This window comes from Fukomys damarensis, unplaced genomic scaffold (assembly GCF_012274545.1).
Source record: "Fukomys damarensis isolate Sample0158 unplaced genomic scaffold, DMR_v1.0_HiC HiC_scaffold_1, whole genome shotgun sequence".
Taxonomy (NCBI): Eukaryota; Metazoa; Chordata; class Mammalia; order Rodentia; family Bathyergidae; genus Fukomys; species Fukomys damarensis.
In genome coordinates, this window is record NW_022900913.1 from 33,997,904 (window position 1) to 34,018,827 (window position 20,924).

Genomic DNA, 20,924 nt, shown 5'->3' on the forward strand with positions numbered 1-20,924 from the left:
AAGTCACACATGTGTAAATACCGAATAGTTTCCCTGGTGTGAATAATCTGCAACAATGCATAAGGTCCTAATAAGATTACTGACATTTAGATGTGAGAAGAAAGGAGCTAAAGGTGTAGGGAAGGTGGGATGGGTAGGGGAAGAGTAAAAAGGGAAAAGAAAAAAATGTGAGAGAATGAAAAGATGAAAATAAAGTGTTTGTAGATGGGGAGGGGAGGAGGAGGTGGGGAGGGCAGTGTACTGTATCCCTAAAATGTACCAATAAACTCAATTAAAGCTGAAAAAAAAAAGAAAAGAAAAGGAGTGGGGGAAGTGGGAGGGGTAGGGGAAAGGAAAGAAGGGAAAGGAAAAAATGAAATCAAAGTCTTTGTAACTAGGGAGGGGTGGAGGGGTGAAGGGAGTGCAGGGGAATGTGGAAAAAATAAGAACCAAGATACATCATGTAAAGGTACAAGATCCCAATGATGAATGTAACTGTACTGTATACCTAAAATGTACCAATAAACTTAATAAAAAAAAAAAGAGGTAAAAGGTACTAGTGTTGCAAATGGCAGATAATTGGCAACTTAAGATTAAACAGAGCACCCATCCATAAGTTATTTTGATTTCCACCCTCAGGGGTAAATGTAAAAGCCAAAGATACCAAGATGTAGCAGTCTCACATTGGAGATTGTCATGACGTACCCAGAGAATAGAGAATATTGTGGACATCCAAATTTTATCCCTCCCGTTATTTCTGAAATTCTTAAGCTGTCTACAGATTCAAGAAGTTATAATAAGAAAACTTCTACCAATGTACCATGCCTGGAGCAAACATATACATCAGAAGCTCCAATTTTTTTCTTGGCTATGTTGCCCAGGCCACTGGGCCAGCCTAAAATCTGCCTGAGAAGGCCTGATTTTCACTCACAGAACATGAATCCTACATCTTAAGGTTATGTTTGAGAGTTCTTTTCTTTTTCTTTCCTCTCTCCCTTTCTTACTCTACCCCCTTTGTCCCCTCCCTCCCTCATACTAGAGATATATAATAGGGGTATTCTACCACCGAACCACACCCCCAGCCATTATATATTTTTATTTCTATCATTATTATTATTTGAAATAGGGTCTCCCTAAGTTGTCCAAGCTTGTGATCCTCCTGCCTCAACATGCCAAGTAGCTGGGATTATAGATGTGCACCGCTGTGTCTAGCTGTCAAATATTCTGAATTCTAGAATTTCATATTTTACTCTTTCCTACAACTCTGACATCAGTATGTTTTAAAAATGAATGTATTGCTATTTCCATTCATCTTTCTCCCAGGACATAAAAATGTGTATGAGTAAATTAAAGAAACTTTTCTGCAGAGGAGGCTAGGGCTGAAGAGATAGCAGACTAATTTTGTTAACCAGAACCATAGTGGAGGCAAATGGCACAATCTGCATAAAAACTATGGTTTGGGAGGAAAGTGTGGTCATAGTAGCCTTGGGAAATTTGAAGAATGACAAATATGTTTGATTCTCTTCTTTCAGAGTCACTTTGGGCTTACTAAAATAGTTAAGATGAAAATGGCAAGTATTGGTGAAAACATGGAACTATTGGATCTCTTATGTGTGCTGAAGGAAATGTAAATTAATAAAATCACTTTAGAAAAGCATTTAGCAGTAACTACTCAAGCCATCTACCCAACCCATGACCCAGAAATTTCACAGCTAAGTAAAACCCAGTTAAGTGAATGTGTTCACCAAAGTACATGTATAAGAATAGTCATAGCAGCCCCTAAATCAGAAAGAACATTAACTACCTACCCATCAACAGTAGAATGGATAAATTTATTTTAAATTTTATTTTTATTTTTTATGTTTGTTTTTTATTAGTACATATTTGTAGCACATGATGATTACAGTCACTGTTGGGAGTTGCTATTGTAGATAACATCTTAATTTCTTTTACTTCTCCTCCTCCCTTTTATCTCTTAGACTCCTTCCCATTTATAAAAGAAAGATCTATCTCTGTTTCCTCTTATCTGTTGCTCTTTACTTATATGGGAAACCATGCAATATTTAAACTTGTGTCTGATTAACCTCACTTAACAATATTATCTCAAGGTGCATCTGTTTTCTGATAAATGACTCAAATTTATCTTTCTTTGTAGCAAAGTTGTACTCCACTGTGTACAAACGTCACATTTTCTTTATCCATTCATCTGTTGATGGATATAAAGGCCAGTTCCAGGATTCTAAAATTTTATAGGCCCTTCCACATATATCGTGATTGGAGAGAAGCAAAACTGGAGCCCAGTCACACTGAGCTTAACACTTTCTCCTAGGCCAGGTCTTGGCTGAAATTAACAGCTAGTGGCCTTCTCGCTCCTCGGTAGAGGCTCGTCATCACAGGAGTGCCTGATTGCTCGGTGCTGTCTTCTTTTCATTGTAATTGACCCAACAAAAGGCCATTGCCTACATGTATTTGTTTCATTAATAAATATTTAATGGGTTCTTACTGTGTGCTAAACCCTGGCTGAAGAGGGAGATGCAGTGGCATTTTGATAACTTACGTACGGGGACAATGCCAACACTGTGTAGAGGCTGCAGTACACTAGCCAAACAAGTTACCTATCAGTGAATTGGGTGAAAGCACATAATCACAGTAGTGTGGGATGGAATGAGTTTGGGGTTCTCCCAAATACACTAAAGGGAAAAATTATTTCATAACTGTAAAAGAAATACTATATTTGTCAACATAGCATCAGTTTGGCTGAATAAACTGGAATATACAAGTCATAGTTCTGTTTGCTTTGTAATCTTACAGTAAAGGGTACTAATACTACCATTAAGTATCCTTCCCCACCTCCTAATTTTCCTGGTTTGCCTGCAGTGTCAGTGAGGGGGAGCATTTTGGATTGTCTGCTAGGCAACCCAATTTGGGCTAGACCAATTAGTGGGTATTTCATGGTACTACACAGAGAATCCATGTTTCTACTCAACAAAATACCCTTTCCAAGTTAGAATAAATTTAAAGCTGTAGTAGTCTCCCCACGAATGGGGACTAAATATAAAACTCACTCCATGGTGGCCATAACACAGAGGGAGCCATCAAAAAGAGACAGAAAGCTGAGGGGCTACGCTAGTAAAAATGTTATTGTAAAACTGAAGCTCTCAAACCTTCCCCACCAGTACAGCGGACCTGAATTCTATTATCTAAGAATCTTAGAATTATAGATAGCTTCTAATGCACAAATGAAAAATTGTCTGCAATATTTAGGAGGAGCCTTAAGACTTTAAGTGAGAGCTGACAAATAAAGAATGGCAAGAGATATAAAGAACTTGGATGATTGGCCATATCTGGGGGGAAAAAATAAAATAACTAAATCATACAAAGAGTATAGGAAGTAGCTGTATTTTCTCAGACTTATATCACCCAAACAGTGAAATCTGTACACAGTTCATTCTTAAAAAAGAATATTAGATTCTACTGTAATATTAAATTCCCTTCAGAGAATAGTCCTTATATTATCAGGATGATGTGGATGCTGCTTGTTGGTTGGGTTTATTTTCTCTTACTGCTTGAAAAGCAGTCATTCTCCAGATGACAGGGCTACGATAAAGGTATTCATAGCCACAGTGCAGGGAGGTCTCCCTGAGATCCAATCAGAGCCCTGGAAAAGATGCAGAGTAACACAAAGAGAATGAAAGAAGTACATAATCTTGAAACTATAAAAGAAGGATGGCTTTATGAAACAGGAGCTGACAATCAACCTCTTAGTGATAGCAACAAAGGAATTTTGAGTATTTTGTTGAAGTCCTTTTTGAAGATGCTCCAAATGTTGGAGCCAAATGCTTATCCCTCATTGGACATCAACAGGTAGATATAAGTATAAAATTAAAGAAAAATTGATTCACAGTGATGATTTTATTTTTGTTTTTGAGACAGACTTTTGATATGTAGTCCAGCTCCTCGAACTCAGGGAAGTCCTCCTGCCTCAGCCTCCCAAGTGCTGGTTACAGGTGTGTGCCACCACACCTGGCTCAATGATAATTTTAGAAGTTACTCTGATGGTGCAAGTTAGCAGGGTTTGAACTCCATCAAAAAGTGGGGGGGAATATCTTCAGAATTACATGGAAATTTTGGTGGACAGAATAGATGTTGAAATTGAATGAAAAATGAAGCATGTTTTTCTACAGAGCCTGCATTTCAATCCTTTTCAGGGCAGGATCACAGACTGGGAAGTGCCACACCGAAAATTGTTTCTAAAATAAAGACTAATAAAGTTGAAAATAAACATACTTTGTCAGTTGTTTCACTGAGCAACTTGAAACTCAACATTAATATACAGATATGGTTGGCCAATGGGAAAAGAATTGTCCAAACATTTAATTTTTCTTACAGGGTAAGCCACATCAAAGGCTTCATTGAAAAATACTGTGAATATCAAAGTAGTCTTCCCTTTTCCCTGGCAACAGCTCTTTCCTCAAGTTGCTGGATGAAACACTCACTCTGGAAGAGGTAGATTTACAAAATGCTATAATCATTCAGAGACAAAAAAAAAAAAAAAAAAAAAAAAAAAACAAAAAAAAAAAAAAAAAAAAACAAAAAAAAAAAAAAAAAAAAACAAAAAAAAAAAAAAAAAAAAACAAAAAAAAAAAAAAAAAAAAAAAACAAAAAAAAAACAAAAAAAACTTGAAGCTTGCCCAAACATTAAGAGAACTTTCATGGTATTGGTTTTTGAGAGGCTACGTAGAAATTTTGCAGAAAAATGAAAGGTTTTCTACCTTCAATCTTGAAGTAAACATACAAAAGTAAGAGAAAGGAGAAGTCAGTTTGCTGTACTTGGGTTCCAGTGATATTTAATTCTCTCCTGATGAGGGGATTTGTAATAATTACAAGTTAAGAGAATAACATATTGACCTAGAAGATTAGCATCTGGCAAAACTGGTTGGGGAAGTGAGCCTGGTTAATTACAAGATCCCAGATACATGTGCAGAACCCAAAGTTCTCCCCATGGACTTCTCAAGAGAACTCAGGGTTTCAGTAGCATGGCCTAGACCTGAGGCATGGGATCCCAGTACCACCTCTCAGGACCCATATGTACAAGTTCTTGCAGGTTTCTTTGATATTTGGGTAGTATAAAAGGACACAGATGCCAAGAAGAGTTTGCTATCCTGGCTTTCCTCATGATAGCCCTCCTTGCTTTCTCTGGGGTGTACTTCAATCTTGCTTTTTCCTCTTTTACTTGGCCCACTGCCACTCTGCAGAGCCAATTTCACTCTCACTCTATACTTTTTCAAATAAACTTTGTCACTATTATTATTATTATTATTTTGCTTGTTTCATTCAGTTCTTTGTTTGACATGAGAAGGACCTGGAACCTCCATCTAGGAGAGGCGAGCAACCCAGAACTCGGTAATGTTTATTTAACAAGCCACTTTTAGAAGGAACTACCCAATAACAATATGACTGGAAGCCATATTCACCAGAACTTTTTTCTAGATGGCTACTCAGAAAGAAAAATACACTGGATTTTCAAATACCAATTAATCGATTTAAAATATATTAAACAGCCATATTTTTTTAGAATTTTAATATTGTGATTAAAAATGTTCACAGCATCAGTTGGAAACTGGATAAAGAAGATGTGGTTTTTCTATAAAATGGAATATTACTCAGCCATAAAGAATGAGAAAATAGATTCATTCATAGGAAAATGGATACATATTGAAGATATACTCCTAAGTGAAATAAATAAGTCACACATGTGTAAATACCGAATAGTTTCCCTGGTGTGAATAATCTGCAACAATGCATAAGATCCTAATAAGATTACTGACATTTAGAAATGGGAAGAAAGGAGCTAAAGGTGTAGGGAAGGTGGGATGGGTAGGGGAAGAGTAAAAAGGGAAAAGAAAAAAATGTGAGAGAATGAAAAGATGAAAATAAAGTGTTTGTAGATGGGGAGGGGAGGAGGGGGGGAAGGGAGGGCAGAGGTAAGGGGAAAAAATGAGAATCAAGACTTGTCATGTAGAAGTACAAGATCCCAACAATGAATGTAACTGTACTGTATCCCTAAAATGTACCAATAAACTCAATTAAAGCTGAAAAAAAAATGTTCACAGCATTAGTTACTCAAATATCATTTCCAAACAGCATGAATTTAAATAGTAGCTATCTCAGAATTTTTAAATAGGTATAGATTAAAAATTATATATGGTAGGTTAAAAGCACTAAGTAATTATTTTGTACCTCAGACATAATCAAAAGTCTGTGATGAGCTGGGTATAGTGGTACACAGCTATATTGTGAGTTCAAGGCCAGCCAGGGCTACATAGCAAATTCAAGTCCAGCCTACACAGCAAGACCCGTCTTAAAAACAAAGTAAGACAGGGCCAAGGATTTAGGTCAGTGGCATGGCACCTGCCTGGCAAGCGCGAGGTCCTGAGTTCGATCACTGGTACCAACAAAACAAAACAAAAATTCTGAGATGACCTGTTTTTACCATAGCTATGTGTAAACCTCAGCGTTTTCTCACTTTTCACTCTGCACTGGCAAGATATACTAAAATATTTATTTGGCTGCAATATGTAAGATGTATTTTCACTTAGGAACAAAATGTGTAGTTTAGGACATTAATCTTCATACCCACCTTTCTATTCTTTCTAAACTTTAAAAAATCATCATCTTCAAGAAGCCCATTATCCTTCCTTCCCCACCCCAAAATTAGGGATTTATTTTTAGCTATAATTTGGGATTAGCCATTCATTAGCTACTTAGAATACGAGAGTTAACCTTTGTATTGATCGAGGGATTATTTGGTGTAAAAACAAAGGGGGAGGGGAAAGGAAAATAGTTAATGGTAATGTATGAACCGTACTGATTTCTGGATTGAAAGAAATTATATAAAATAATGTGGAAAGAGCTGAGGACATTTTACTATGGCCTATATATATTTCCTACATACATTATATAAAATTGCTAATAATTGTAGGTATAAAGCTGATAATGTGACTATGTAGAAAAAAAATGAATTTATTTTTGTGGGATGTCCAGTTATAACACTAAAAAAAAATTGGAAGTAAAGTATTGCTATGATTCAAATGTGTCCTGCATAAGTTCACCTGTTAATTTTAGGCAAAGAACTGACAATGTGATTATGTGGTAAAAAATAAATTTATTCTTGGGGGATACTAAGTTACAATAGTAAGCAGAAAGTGTAAGTAAAATATTCCTATAGTTTGAATGTGTCCTACAAAAGTTTGTGCGTTGGACATTTGAGTGAGGCAAAGTACAAACAAAGAGAATAATAAAGGATAGATAGAAGAAGACAAGGAGATGAATTCATTGCAATATGAAAAAGTGCAAGGGATGAGGAGGAGGGGAAGGGGAAATAAGTAGAATAAAGATATGTCATGTACAGGAACCTAATAACTTCAATTACTGCGAACATGATACCCCATAACATGAGCTAAGACTAATAATATCAACAAGGATGAAAAGTGGGATCAGGGAATTGGAGGAGGAGGGAGAGAGAAGGAGGGGAGGAGAAAGGCAATTTTTAAAAAAAGAAACAAGTTGTGGTGTGTACATGTTCTCCAACATGACTGTACACTGCATGAACTGCAAACGTACTGATAAAATTTCTTTAAAATTTTAAGTTCATGTGTTGGAAATGTAATCTTCCAATTCATACGCAGGTATTTGAAGGTGGGGCCTTTGGGAGGTAATTAGGATTAGAGAAGCTCATGGGTGCAGGGTCTCCATCGAGGTGTTTAGTGATTTACAAGAGGAAGAGATTGGACTGAGCACAATCACTCCATCTCATCACATGATGCCCCCACCATATTATGATGAGGCAAGAAGGCCCTTGCCTGATGCCAACTACATGCCAGTGCCATACTCATGAACTCTTGGCCTCCAGAATTGCTAGCCAAGAAAACATATTCTTTATAAATCATCTGGTCTTGGGCATTTTGTTACAATAATAGGAAACAGACTAACAGAAATGTCATGATATTTGCAACATTTTTCCAATGGCTTAGCAAAAAAGTTACTTATAGACCATAATGTTTTTTATACACACACTAAAAGAAAATAGAGAGAGAAAAGGGTGAATTATTAATTATGATGATCTAGGTAAAAGGTATGAAATCCTCCATATCATTTTTCAACTTCTCTGTAGGATTGGGAAACTTCACAATTAAAAACAATTTGGAGCACCAGACTGCCTCGCAAGCACAAGGTCCTGAGTTTGATCCCTGGTATCAAAAAAAATAAAAAAACAAAATAACTTGGAGAAATTATACCTGTTTTCTCTGACTAAAAATATTATGTGAAGGTATTACATTTTCATTTCGTTTTCAGTTGAGTATATTGTAGCCTACCTTTGTAATTATTTTAACCTTCGTTGTTTTGTTGTTTTTCAGTTTATTCAAACTATTTCATTTTAGTTCTTTAATTTTGGGCAATTTTCAAGCTCTAGATAAAACTAATATGCCTTGGGTGGAATTAAGCTGATTTTCTGAGCCAAGAGGACATCTGCAAACATGTTAAAATATGGTTGTTGTTCTTTGAGACAGGCTGGCCTCAAACTTGCTATGTAACCCAGGCTGGACTTGAACTCATGATCCAGCTTCCCAAGTGCTAGGATTACAAGCATGTACCACCATGCCTGGCATATTAACAATCTTTTAGAGTATAACCCATTCAGACTGGTGAGCTCCTCCAGTGTTACCCATTTTTCCCTCTTTGAGTGTGACACTAAGAAAAAAAAGAATGGAGGCTAAGAGGGAGGACAACAATTAACAAAAATCAATGCCTGGTTTGTTTGCATGTTTCACAGACTCATGGCCAAAATTCTCACAAGCTGTGAAGACAGCAGGATAGTGAGCTGTATTAGGAAAGCACAGCAAGTTTCTGCAGGCAATCCTTACCTTGGAACTTAAGATTACTTCCCACAATTGTTTATTTTTTTAAAAACCAGTAGTTTGCTTTGCCCTGTTGGCTGCTAACTTAGAAAATTCACATTTATAACCAGCCATGGCCAAGTTCACTTAAGCAATCTCTGTAAATCCATTAGTTAATGCTACTGAGAATCTTTATGGCCACGTGTTTCGTATTTTCTCCTCATATGCCCTCTTATTGTTCCTTTTGCCGTGGTGTTTCTTCTTATGGCAAATGTTGCCTTTGCTATTTTTCTTGGCTGCTTGCGCATTCATCCACTGCTTTACAGTATGACTGTGTGGGCTGATACAGATTCTTCTGCGCTTGACATGAAGGCTGCCAGGAAAGGAAGAAAAATAATCACTAATAGAAAATATGAACATACAAAAAATGAGTAATAAGTAGCTCCCATTCTTGGATGCTGCTTGTTTGTTTGTTTTTTACTTTACACACTCTGTGGCCCTCAGAGATCAGCAGCGGGAATTAGAATGAGGGAGAGGAAAGGAAGGAATTGGGTGAGGAGGAGGAGGAGGACGAGGAGGAAGAGGAGGGAAGCAGAAGATGAAGAAGAGGAGGAAGCAGAAGTGGAGGAGGAATGGAACAGAAGAAAAAGAGGAGAAACAACAATTAAAAACCAAAGGAAAACAAGCTTCACCCAACAAAACCAATTCATCCTCACTACCTTCTCAAACACATCCCTCTCTATAAAATTCTTCTGGAGCCTCTCAGCTAAATTTCTTCTTTTTTCCTTTTGCGTGTCTGTGGTTAAGGGTTACCTCTCTTGTGGCACTTAGTTTACTCTGTCTTTTTAAAAAATTATTTATTTATTTATTTATTTATTTCCACAGTTCTCGGGGTGGAATAGTTTTTTGTTGTTTTTTTGGTACTGGGTATCGAACTCGGGTCCTTGTGAGACAGGCAGTGGAACCACTGAGCTAAATCCCTGGCCCCAGTTTACTATGTCTTTGATCTGAGTACTTATCTCTCCTCCTGAAGTTATACTCCTTGAGAGAGGAATAGTCTAGGCATATCTTTGAAAAGGTCCATGTCCACAGATGGAATTTAGTAATTCCGTGAAGATATGAAGTGAAAATTGTTCAAAATACTGACAGTTTATTTTTAACAAAACAATCAACTACAACATTCTAGGCACTTGTTAAATTGAATATAATATGGATCCATACCTACAGCTCTGAATTTGTTTTCATTTTCATTTTTCTATATGAAATTTTGACAATAGTGTGGAAGAATCATCAGGCAGCATTCATAATTTCTATGTATCTAGAAGGATTTTTTGTTACATAAGGTGGTATGACTTTTAAGTCTCCTCTGGGTGCCAGCCAGCTCTGACGAAATGTTGCAAATCATGCTGGCTCTACATATATATTTCTGTGTCCTAATAAAATTGAAGGCTTTGGCCTTGTTATTCAGGGGGGAAAGTGTAAAAAGCAGAGTGCTGTTTCTCCATGAATGTTCCATGTTGAATTGTTTTCAGACGTGTGAGGACTCAAAATAGAGACAGAGAAGGGAAAGGTGTGAATGTGCTTTACCATACCAGCCTGTGGAGGAATGTTAATTTGAAAGAAATAAGAAACATCTTAAGAACAGTGCACATTCTCTAAGTATGTTAGATTGAGAGGGCTTCAAAAGAAAAGCTGATTTTCACTATGGCCAATTGGGTTGCTGATATGGAAGAAGACCTGGACATAGCATTGCTGCAGAGAAAAAAACCAAAAAACTAGGTGAATCCAGGCATGGTAGCTCACACCTATAATCCAAGCACCTAGGAGGCCAAAAGTTGGAGGCCAGCATGGGCCACCTAGTGAGTTCAAGGCCAGCCTGAACTACATAGGGAGACCTGTACCAAAACACCAATACTGATAATAGCAAAATAAAATGGAATAAGTTGAAGCCTCTTCACATTCTAAAGAACTGAAATTCTCTCCTTATTTCGTGATGTTATCAAGAACCTGAGGACGGACTTCACTGACATGCAGATACACCCATGGAGAGAACCCAGGAGAGAACTAGGTCTCAACTCCATGATTAAAATATAAGATGGGGCCAGGCAGGGTAAGCCTAGCACTGGAAGAGGCTGAGGCAGGAAGATTACAAGTTCAAGCCCAACCTGGGCAACTCAGCAACTTAGCAAAATCCTGTCTCAAATTTTAAAAAAAATATGTTTTGTAAAACTAGGGATAGAGCTTAGTAGGAAGGACTTGGGTTTAATCCCTAGTAACCCATAACACACACACACACACACACACACACACACACACACACACACACACACCACATAATGGCTCCAGGGAGAGGCATCAGCACTGGAGCAGAAGGAGCGAACTCACCCATAGGAAAACAGGCAGCAACTACCACATGGGACCCTTTTCACAGGTCTGCCTTACTCTCTCAATGGATAGAGAGAGAGAGAGAAAAGCAGCTACCAGAACACAAATCCCAAGTCTGAGATACTATGCTGTTTTAGAATTCTAAAGTGCAAAAGGCTGCTTGAAACTCGGTATTCCCCATGTATTTCATCCGGATAATAAGAGATTATTGGGAAAGGAGATAGAGAGCCCATTCCACACTCCCCTACCCTAACTCAACCTTGCAGCTTCCTGTCAAGCACCTGCCCATCCCAGTGTAAATTGAGAGGGCACAGAGTTTGACTCTAAGAAACCATAGGCTGATGCCCTCTTTTATCCATGAGAGAGGAGCTAGAAACACTCTGCTGAACCCATGGAAATTACACCTAAGATTATTCCCTAAACTATATCTTTACCCCTTCTTCTAAACACAACAGCCTTTCACAACCACTTCTGAAAAACTACCCAAGGCTCTCAGATAACTTTATTTAATAACCCCAAAGTTTCTTCCTAACAGATACCATCTATATAATTCAAACAGCCTCAACCCTTTGGCAACTTTTCATTGTATTTGTATTTACAAAAAGCCAGAAGCTCTTTAATAAAGTCACAGTAGAAAGGTTTAAACACGGAAACTGCTGTCTCAGGCATCAAAAGCTACAATGGACCTTTTAGAAAGGAAAGCAATCTAGTAAGTTCATTGTAAACTTATTTATATTACTTAGATTTGATTTATAATACATGCTACTTAGGAATTACATTTCCAAAATGAACAATGACTTGTCTCAAACTGTAAAGTCCTATACACAGTTAATTTCAAGGGGCAACGTTTTGGACCAAGTAAAGAGATGCTGTGCTATAAAAGAATTTGTATACAAGATGATCTTCCTGTTGAACATCAGAAACCATAACAGGGAAGATCTGTAATTTGTGATTAAAAACACTGGAGTCAAATTTAGTTTTATTTGAGACCAAGTCACAATTGCTCTGTATTTTTTACCTTTGTTATCATCATAGAGAGGTCAGTTTACAAACTTGTGCTTGAATAAAACATTTTTAGATTCTAGTAATCGGCTTCATAGTTTCCCGCTAGTTAAAACTGAATCTTTTTTAAAATGAAGACTCACATATTTCAATATATGTTTCCTTATCAAAGTGAGGACTTATATCATTTTTGTTTCTGTGCCTTTCAGATCCTCCAACACTTGCTTATTCTCTCCCCACAAAACTTTTCTAAAAGCCCTGTTGCTAACAGTGTCCCCTGTGGCCTCCAAGGACAACATATATACTCTTGTTTGAATGATTATATGTATGTTGTACACCAGACAAAGCCTTTCAGTCTATTTTGTGTGGGCCAGAGAAATAATCAGTGTGCAGCCTTGGACATCATCCCTGCCTACGAACACTCACATGACAGCAGCCAAGTTACAGTCCCCATCAGCTCTTTGGAATCGACACGTAGTCACTCTTTCTAGAAGCCTTCTGGAAATATGATGTGAAACCTCAGTGCAACAGCTGGAAGCCATGGGAAGTATGGCTAAAAGAAGAAAAAAAGGAAATGTTAACTATTGCTGTGTAACTCAGACTGGCCTTGAACTCACTATGTAGCCCAGGCTGACCTTGATCCTCCTGCTTCTGCACCCCTTTCCGCCAGCTGCTGGGATTACACGAGTGTGCTGTCACACCCGGCTAACCCTACAAAATTTCTCGAAAGGAAACGGCGCTCTGGAAATCAGAACCAAGGCCCATAGGAACACAGAAGATAGAGAAATTAAATTCACTAAGGGAAGACAGGCTAGGTAATAGGGGATGTGAAATTTGGGCTGCATTTTAAAGGTGTCAGAGTTCATCTGCATGAAAAGGGGAGTGGAACATTCTAAGCAGGAGGAGCTACATGCTCAGAGCACTTTGAGTGGAAGAAAACAGAATGCTTGTCCAGATTGTGTATCTTACAAAACCCTTGATCACATCCATAGAAGATGGTGTTTTAGACAGAGGCAAATCTCACCAGACAAGATTCTTGTCAACACTTATGAAGGAAGCTCTGGGCTGATCTCAGGCCATCTTCAGTTCCCGAGCCCAGGACAGATGCACTAACCCTAGTCTCAGAGCCCCAAGGAGGATCTATATGAATTTAACTGGAGCTCTTCCCCTCTAGAAAAAAAAAGCCTCTTAGCTTTCCTTCCTGGCTTCTGTAAACTGAATAGCTTAATACTGCTCCCTTGGGAATTGCATCAAGGCTTGAAATGTAGATGAATAAAAACCAAGCTTTAGTACAACAAAATGTTTCTTTTAACTCTCCGAGTAGAATACACATATATTCTCCGAGTATATTTCCATTATACATCTGTGTAAATTTATTTACAAAAAGTTCTCCTTAACTTCTAAACCATGCATTTTACTCAATAGTTGTAGTTGGAACACAGCCACACCTATGATATTCAAGTTCTGCTCAGTCCCACTTTTAATTTAGCTGTCAGGCAAGTCTGCAGCAGCCTAAACAGGAAAATGTTTGCAAGTGCAAGCCATTTTATGCCATGATAGTCTTCTTTTCTTCTTAACCTAGATATAAAAATGGATTTTTCCTTTTGTCTTGCATGTGAGTGCATACAGAGGTACACAAAGCGCCAATCAACCAGATTCATTCGAACTGGAAAAGTATAATTTGCTCAGCAAACATTTACTGAGTGCCCACTCTGTGACAGACCTTGAACTCTGCATTTGAAGTGGTGAAAAAACAAGGCATAGTCTCTGTTCTTGTGATGCTTAGGCAGATAAACAAATAATTACAGCACAGCAAAAAAAAAAAAAAAAAAAAAAGTGAGTTGGAGTGTAGCTCAGTGGTAGTGTGCTTGCTAAGCATGCACTAAGCCATAGATCTGATCCCCATACCAAAATCAAATGTGTTAACAGAGATATGTCCAAAATGCTACTGGCTTATAAATGAATACAGCCAGATAAAAAAGCCACACATTATAGGACTCCATTTATTTGAAATGTCCAGAATAGACAAATCCACAGAAAATAGATTATTGGTCCAAGAGGTTGGGAGGAAGGAATGAGAAGTGTCTGCTAACAGGTTCAGGATTTCCTTTTGGTGATGAAAACATACTAGAGTTAGGTAGTGGCGAAGATTGCATGATTCTGTAATTTATACTAAAAATCACTGGAGTTTGTATTTTAAAATGGTAAAGTTTATGGCAGGTGAACACTGCCCTTACATTTAATGCACTGACTCCTAAAACTACCTGTTCCTTCCTTTACCTATACTGTGTGGCCTCTTCTCTGAGCCAGTCTCTTTGAGTATCCCAAACAAGGCAGAGTACTGAGTTAGCCCACATACCCATCCTATATTCATTCACCCGTCTCACTCCATGTGAGTCATGATGCTCTACTCTGAGGATAGAAAGTTGAAGGGTTTCAAGCCTCAGAGAGCTATGACTTAGACCTCTGCTATTAGTTGTGACACAGACAACTCTAAAATATGAAATGTCCTTTTCAGAAGCATTGTAGGAGTGAAGAATCATAGAATGTATTAGTCAGTTTCGCATTGCTGAGACAGTGTCCAACACTAGCAATTTAAAGGAGGAGAGGTTTATTTTGGCCCCGTGGTTTCAGTCCATGGTCAGCTGGCTCCAAGGCAGACATAGGATGGCAGAGGGGCCTGGCAGAGGAATAGGTGCTCAACTCAAGGCATCAAGATGCTGGAAGGCAGGGGTTTTCAGAGACAAGAACACATCCCTTTTGGTAATTCTCCCAGTGATTTGTCTCCAACCAGGCTTCTCCTCCTAAAAACAAGTCAGCTAGCTCACCTCCAAGGACCAGTCACCATCCAAATACATGAGACATTTCAGGGACATTTTAGATATAAGTCATAACATAAGTAAACCTGTGTTAAAGAATATAAGTTATCCAAGTGCTGATGCCTATTTGAGCAAAAGCTTTTAACCCCCCCACCCAAGTTGTTAGCACCTGTATGAGCTCAGTAAAGTGGATTAGATTTCTCATCTATAGAGGTACGACTGGCTCACCTCGAGATCACTTAAGTCAGATTAATTATCAAAAGGTAAGAAGCAGTTCAGCATTTAGAACACGTTGGGCGATTCTACGGGTGCTCTCATGACGTAGTTCAAACAACTAAGGAGCTAGGCATGGGGAGTTAGGCAATGAAAAATGTAAACTGTAAATTGAGGGCAAAGCTAAAATTCCGTTAGACAACACCGCCCCCTAGAGGTTCTCTTCAGCAAACGCCTAAACACTGCACCAGCACTCCGTTTTTAAAGAATGGTTGGCCACTCCCTCTGATTTCAATTACGACTCCAAAATTTTCACTCCAGACTTAGGGGTATCAGCTAGATTAGAAAAAATAATAGGTGAAATTTCTTCTGAAGTTATTTTACTCAGATGATACTTTTACTTGGTTGGGGAGGCAAGCTGCTAACAGCTTAGGAAGTTTTTTTCCTCTTTAGAACTGTCATTCTTTTTTAATTTTTTAATTTACTTTTTAAATTAGTACATATTTGTCATACATAATGATCACATTTATCATAGGGAATTTGTACCTGTATATAATACATCTTAATTCTTTTTATTTTTTCGCCATTCCACTGCCCTTCCCCTCCCCATTTACAAAAGCTTTGTTTTTATTTTTTCCTTCCATTCCCCATGTTTTCTTTTCCCTTGTCCTTTTCCTTGTTCTCTTGCTATCTGAACATGTTCTTCCTACTTCCCAATATCTATCCTCCATTGTACTCCTAATTTACCCTTTAGGTTTCTCACACCAGAGAAACAATGTGCTATTTAACCCTGTGTGTCCAATAATTGACAATGTGAAATAGGAAGAGAAGGGCTAAAGGTGGGGGGAGTAGGAAGAGTAGGGGAAAGGAAAGAAGGAAAAAGAAAAAATATCAGAAAAGGAAAAATGGAAACAAAGTCTTTGTAAATAGGGAATGATAGAGGGGGTGAAGGGAGGGCAGGGGAATGGGGAAAAATAAAAACCAAGATACATTATGTAAAGGTACAAGATCCCAATGATGAATTTAACTGTATTGCATACCTAAAATGTACTAATAAACTGAATTTAAAAAAACCTTGTGTGTCCAATTTATTTCACTTGAGTGTGGTCTCAAGTTGCACCTATTTAGAGTTTAGGAAATTTAAAGTCTTCTCACCTTGAGCCAGGGATTTATCTCAGTGGCATCGTGCCTGTCTGTCAAGCACAAGGTTCTGAGTTCAACTGCTGGTACAAAAAGGTCTTCCCACTTTTATGCCACTATTTCATTGGGCCAAGAATATCATGGGCAAAAAACCTACTTTAGTTCCCACATTGGAGGTCACAAAACATACGCCTGTCTGATAGAGCAGGGGCCCCATGGAAACAGATGAAAATATTGCAAATAAAAGAGAAGTCTCACAAAGAGGGCTTGGTAAAGCAGCCATGCCTGGAGGTATGAAGAAACAAGCATGTATAGTCGGCTGCCAGACTTTACCTGATTTCGCCCAATTCTTTCCCTGACTGAGGGAGAGCTGCCAGGCTGCTTTGGAAAGGACACAGCTCCACGGATCCACACAGGAATTCCCTTTGAAAAGTGATTTGTGAGCTCAGTGGGTGCATGTTCTCACTGTTCTGAGAAGCAGCCACTAAGGACCCAAAATTTGAGAATTACTAAGAATATGAGGATAACAGAATCTTAAGAAAACTGTATAGTTACTCCTAGATAAGAAAGTGGGGCCTCAGAACTTAATTTCTATTCACTGGCCAGTGAAGCCCAGATCCTAGCAATCGACTATGTGTATTTGGTGAATTGAAGACAATATTTGAATTATATTTGAGTCATTTTTGACATTGTGTTAGGCTTTGCTTCATTAAAAAGGGTGATTTGCTTCTGTATAGTATGTGTGAAATAAAGTAGAAGGAAAACATTTCTAATATAAGGCGGGGTGCAGCAAGGGCTAACTGATAAGAGCATCTGGAACACTGAGAAGCAGAAGCGATGTTACAGTACTGAGGCTCAAATGCACTTTTTTTACCAAAGAGGTGGCATCTGAATTTGGGACTCGAAAAATGGAAAGTGTGAATAGGGCATTTAAAGGTAGAGGAGACGAAGGGTGACGACAAAAATATGGTAAAAGAACTTCGGCAAAGGTAGCTAGAATATAGACTTTATGTGTGCAAATTTTAAGAGAACAATATGAAAAGTATGTTGGGATCAGATACCTTACCTTTTATTCCAGAAACACAAGTTCAGTCCCCGGTACCCAAAAGAAAAAGAAAGAAATCTGGAGCCAGACATTAGATGAGCGCGGAGGGGATTTCGGCACGTGGCAGCGGTCTGGTAGGCCTGGAGCACTGCAACGCGGGCTCGAGCAAGGCTGGACGGCTTTGCGGCGTCCTGGGGTGGGATGTGAGGAAGAGGGCGACCGCTGCACAAGTACCGGCCAAGGCAGAAGATGGCCAAGGAAAGGTGCCAGAAAAAGTCCTTTCAAGACAGCTTGAAGACATAAAGAAGCGAGCGAAAGAGAAAAGGAATAAAAACTTGGCAGACAGTGGCAAACGCAGGGCCTTCGTACTTGCACCGGGCCAAGTGGTTACCAACTGCCGAAAAATTACCAAGACAACAACAGAATGTTAGTTTTAGATTTGGAAAATGAAAAATCCAAAGTGAGAGAAGCCCAAGACATCATCCTACAGCTAAGAAAAGAATGTTACTACTCTACATGTCAGCTATATGCACTGAAAGAAAAACTTGCTTCACAACAAACAGAAAACACTGCTCAGAAGCCATTGCCAGGGAGATGGGATGGGGAAGAGAATGAGGAAAGCAATGACCCAGGAAGCACGTCTCTCAGGAATGGGCTCCCAGGGACGACAGCCCCAGATTCATTTGCAAAGGATTTACCAGCAAATACTTGGGTATACTTGAAACTAGTTAGTTGGAAGGGCAGTCTTTTGAACTGGAAAGAATCTGATATGTAGAGCCAGTAGTAAACATGAATTTACCAAAAAATGAATGAAAAAATGTCTGTCAATGGAACAAATTAATTTATCACCAAGGTTTATTCAACCAAAAAAGTTTACCAAGATGAAAGAAGTCATTTTAGAATCTAAAGCTGATAAAAAGTCAGCATAGAGATATACTACGAAAAAAAGAAGAAAAAAAGAAAAGCTAACAGAAGAAAATCTAAATCTACATCAAAGTATAAAGGGAACAAAAGTGAAAATCAAAACAGTTTGCTCCCCAAAATTGGATGAATCTATCAGTTCAATACTTACAATTTTAATTTGTAAAAGAGTTTTCATCTCACTCCTTTCTGACAAAACAACAACAACAACAACAACAAAACCCAACACTGATTCTAATAGAGAAGAAAACGTTAAGCCTGGAGTGAGCATCCTTGAATCCAGCAGTTCCGGAGACGATTCTGATGATCTCTATGTGCCCCACTGCAAGAACACTCAGAATCTCACAAGCACATCAGGGAGACCGGTCACCAGGCCTCAACCTAAAAGAGCGCTAAACTGCACAGATGAACAAGAGATGGAAGATTCTAAGCCAACAAAAACTCCTACTAGTGTACCACCTAAGATCCGCCCATCACCTCCATCACCTCACTGTAGCCTGAAGGACACCAACAATGTTCCCTTGTTACCCGAAATAAAAACCAGGAGACTTTGTCTTTCTCCAGAAAAGAAGAAAGAAAGCACAGCCATGAGTCTGCCTAAGCGTAGGTGCCCAAGCAGCATGAATTATAAGGAGCCAACACCAGCTTCGAAGCTAAGAGACACTTTCACAGTTTTGTGTTTCTCGAATTCTCCTATTTTCAAGCAGAAAAAGGATTTGAGACATTCTAAAAAATATATAAAGCAAATACAATAAGTATCTTTTTTGAATGCTGCTTAAATTTATCCTACATCCTTTTCTGTTGCTCCAATAGAGAATCTGTAAGATAGTACACAAGTGGATGGAACTATTGCCTTAGAATATTCTCTTAACAGGACTCTAGATGCTGAACATTTCTTCAAAACCATACTTTATAATTTAGGTTTCGTATACTGCCTAAACCCTTTGATTTTATTCAAAATATATCCTATACAAATATTTTGGAAATTATAAAATCTTCTGGCATCTTTTATTTTTCCCTTATAATATAGTGTTTTTTTAAAAAAGATTTTTTAAAACACCTTATATAGTTTTTGAGTAAAATAAATCATAGAAGATATACCGTAAGGTTATGGATCCCTCATATTACTGTTGTTTTTGGTTCCTCAGATGAAATGTTTACAAAATCACAACTAGAGAATCAATGATTGCTCAGACTTAAGGACTAGTCGAGGGAATAGTTATGAACCCTGAGTATGTACTCAAATGGTCACCTCAGAAAAACCATAAGTTACTATGCCATGGACTCTCAGAGCTCCCTACTTAGGCACAAATCTCAAATATTAAATATGTGAACGCTAAGAGCTTTTCTCTGTTTTTGATCAACCAATGAAAGGAAAGAAGATTCACAGTGTTTGATATCTATCATTGTATGTACCATTTTAAACTTTTAAAAAATCACTACAGGTGGTTCCTTTTTTAGAAACAATAAAATTTATATAAAATAGAAAAAAATCTCTGGTCTATACTTAATTTGTTTCATATACATTTCGTGGCCCTGAGTGAGAATTTCCCTAGAATAGCTCTTAAATTTTAACATGCATTAGACTCCATCAAGTTGTTAATGCCTCCTCCACCTCAGGCTTCCTCAGCACATGTAACTGCTGGTCCTAGAACACACTAACAATCATGGCTCTGGAAGTATAGGCACATGCATGGAATTGCTGGGGTCTTCAACTGTATTTGGTCCTGACAAACTGCTGTACAAAAGTAACTGTCAATTTGCACTTCTATCTGCACTGTATGAGAGTTGTATGGCTTCAATTTTTAAATATCTTATTGAATCAATGTTGATATATCCGTTTTTTAAAGAAATTGTCCATCCTATCTGCAGCTTCTAATCTATTATCATAAAATTGCACAGTATTATCTTACTGTATAGTTATGGCACCCTTTTTATTCTTCTATACTGTTCTTAGAGATTCCTGTGCAAGGCAACAGTTTAAAAGTTTATATCTAAGTAATGAATAAAATGTATTTATAAACTTGAAATACTCAGCTTAGTATCTTAAAAAATGCATTAACTCATGGGTTAAAGTGGAAATCACAAAATATGAGAAACAGAAAGTACTACTTGATACAGTTAAATGTAGCTTTAAGGACGTTTGTTTAAGCACACATATGCACACGCATACACACACACCACACACCAAGTGTGTGCAATTCAAAAAAAGCCGGGAAAGAAGTCAGAGGAAACAGCCAAACGAACGAGGCACGACGTCGTGGCGCTTTACGGCTGTCGTGCTAGTGCACCCGTTGTCGTGGTGCCCTGGGCGCCAGAAGCTGGGAGTGCGAAATAATGGCAGGAGCCCCAATTAAAAGAGAAGAAAGCCTAGCCTCAGCCAATAGGAAATGGGCAACATTCACGTCCTTTACCAGGGCGACACCTTTTGCCCTTGTGGTTACCGCTTGGAGCCACTGGCGAGGTGGGGAGGCTTTTCTTCGGGGGCCTGGTCGCGCGCGGGGAAAGGCCAGCGCCAGGCGG

General features: G+C 38.4%; 2 protein-coding genes and 1 pseudogene across 2 annotated transcripts in view; 2 read left to right on the forward strand and 1 right to left on the reverse strand.

Annotated features, from left to right (window-relative positions):
- The first annotated feature begins 3,596 nt into the window (after positions 1-3,596).
- LOC104866109 lies at positions 3,597-4,521 on the forward strand (annotated as a pseudogene).
- Positions 4,522-8,606: 4,085 nt separating this feature from the next.
- Positions 8,607-20,924, reverse strand: part of Ccl28 (C-C motif chemokine ligand 28) — a 43,270-nt gene continuing 30,952 nt past the window's right edge. The window contains 3 exon segments of the mRNA XM_033760846.1: positions 8,607-9,094; positions 9,096-9,249; positions 12,690-12,816. Coding sequence (XP_033616737.1) covers positions 9,056-9,094; positions 9,096-9,249; positions 12,690-12,805 — 309 coding nt within the window. The 5' untranslated portion in view covers positions 12,806-12,816 and the 3' untranslated portion in view covers positions 8,607-9,055.
- LOC104866119 (shugoshin 1-like) lies at positions 18,080-19,156 on the forward strand. The gene is made up of 2 exons (XM_033761503.1): positions 18,080-18,192; positions 18,412-19,156. Exons 1-2 carry the CDS (start codon positions 18,080-18,082, stop codon positions 19,154-19,156), a joined length of 858 nt encoding a protein of 285 aa, XP_033617394.1.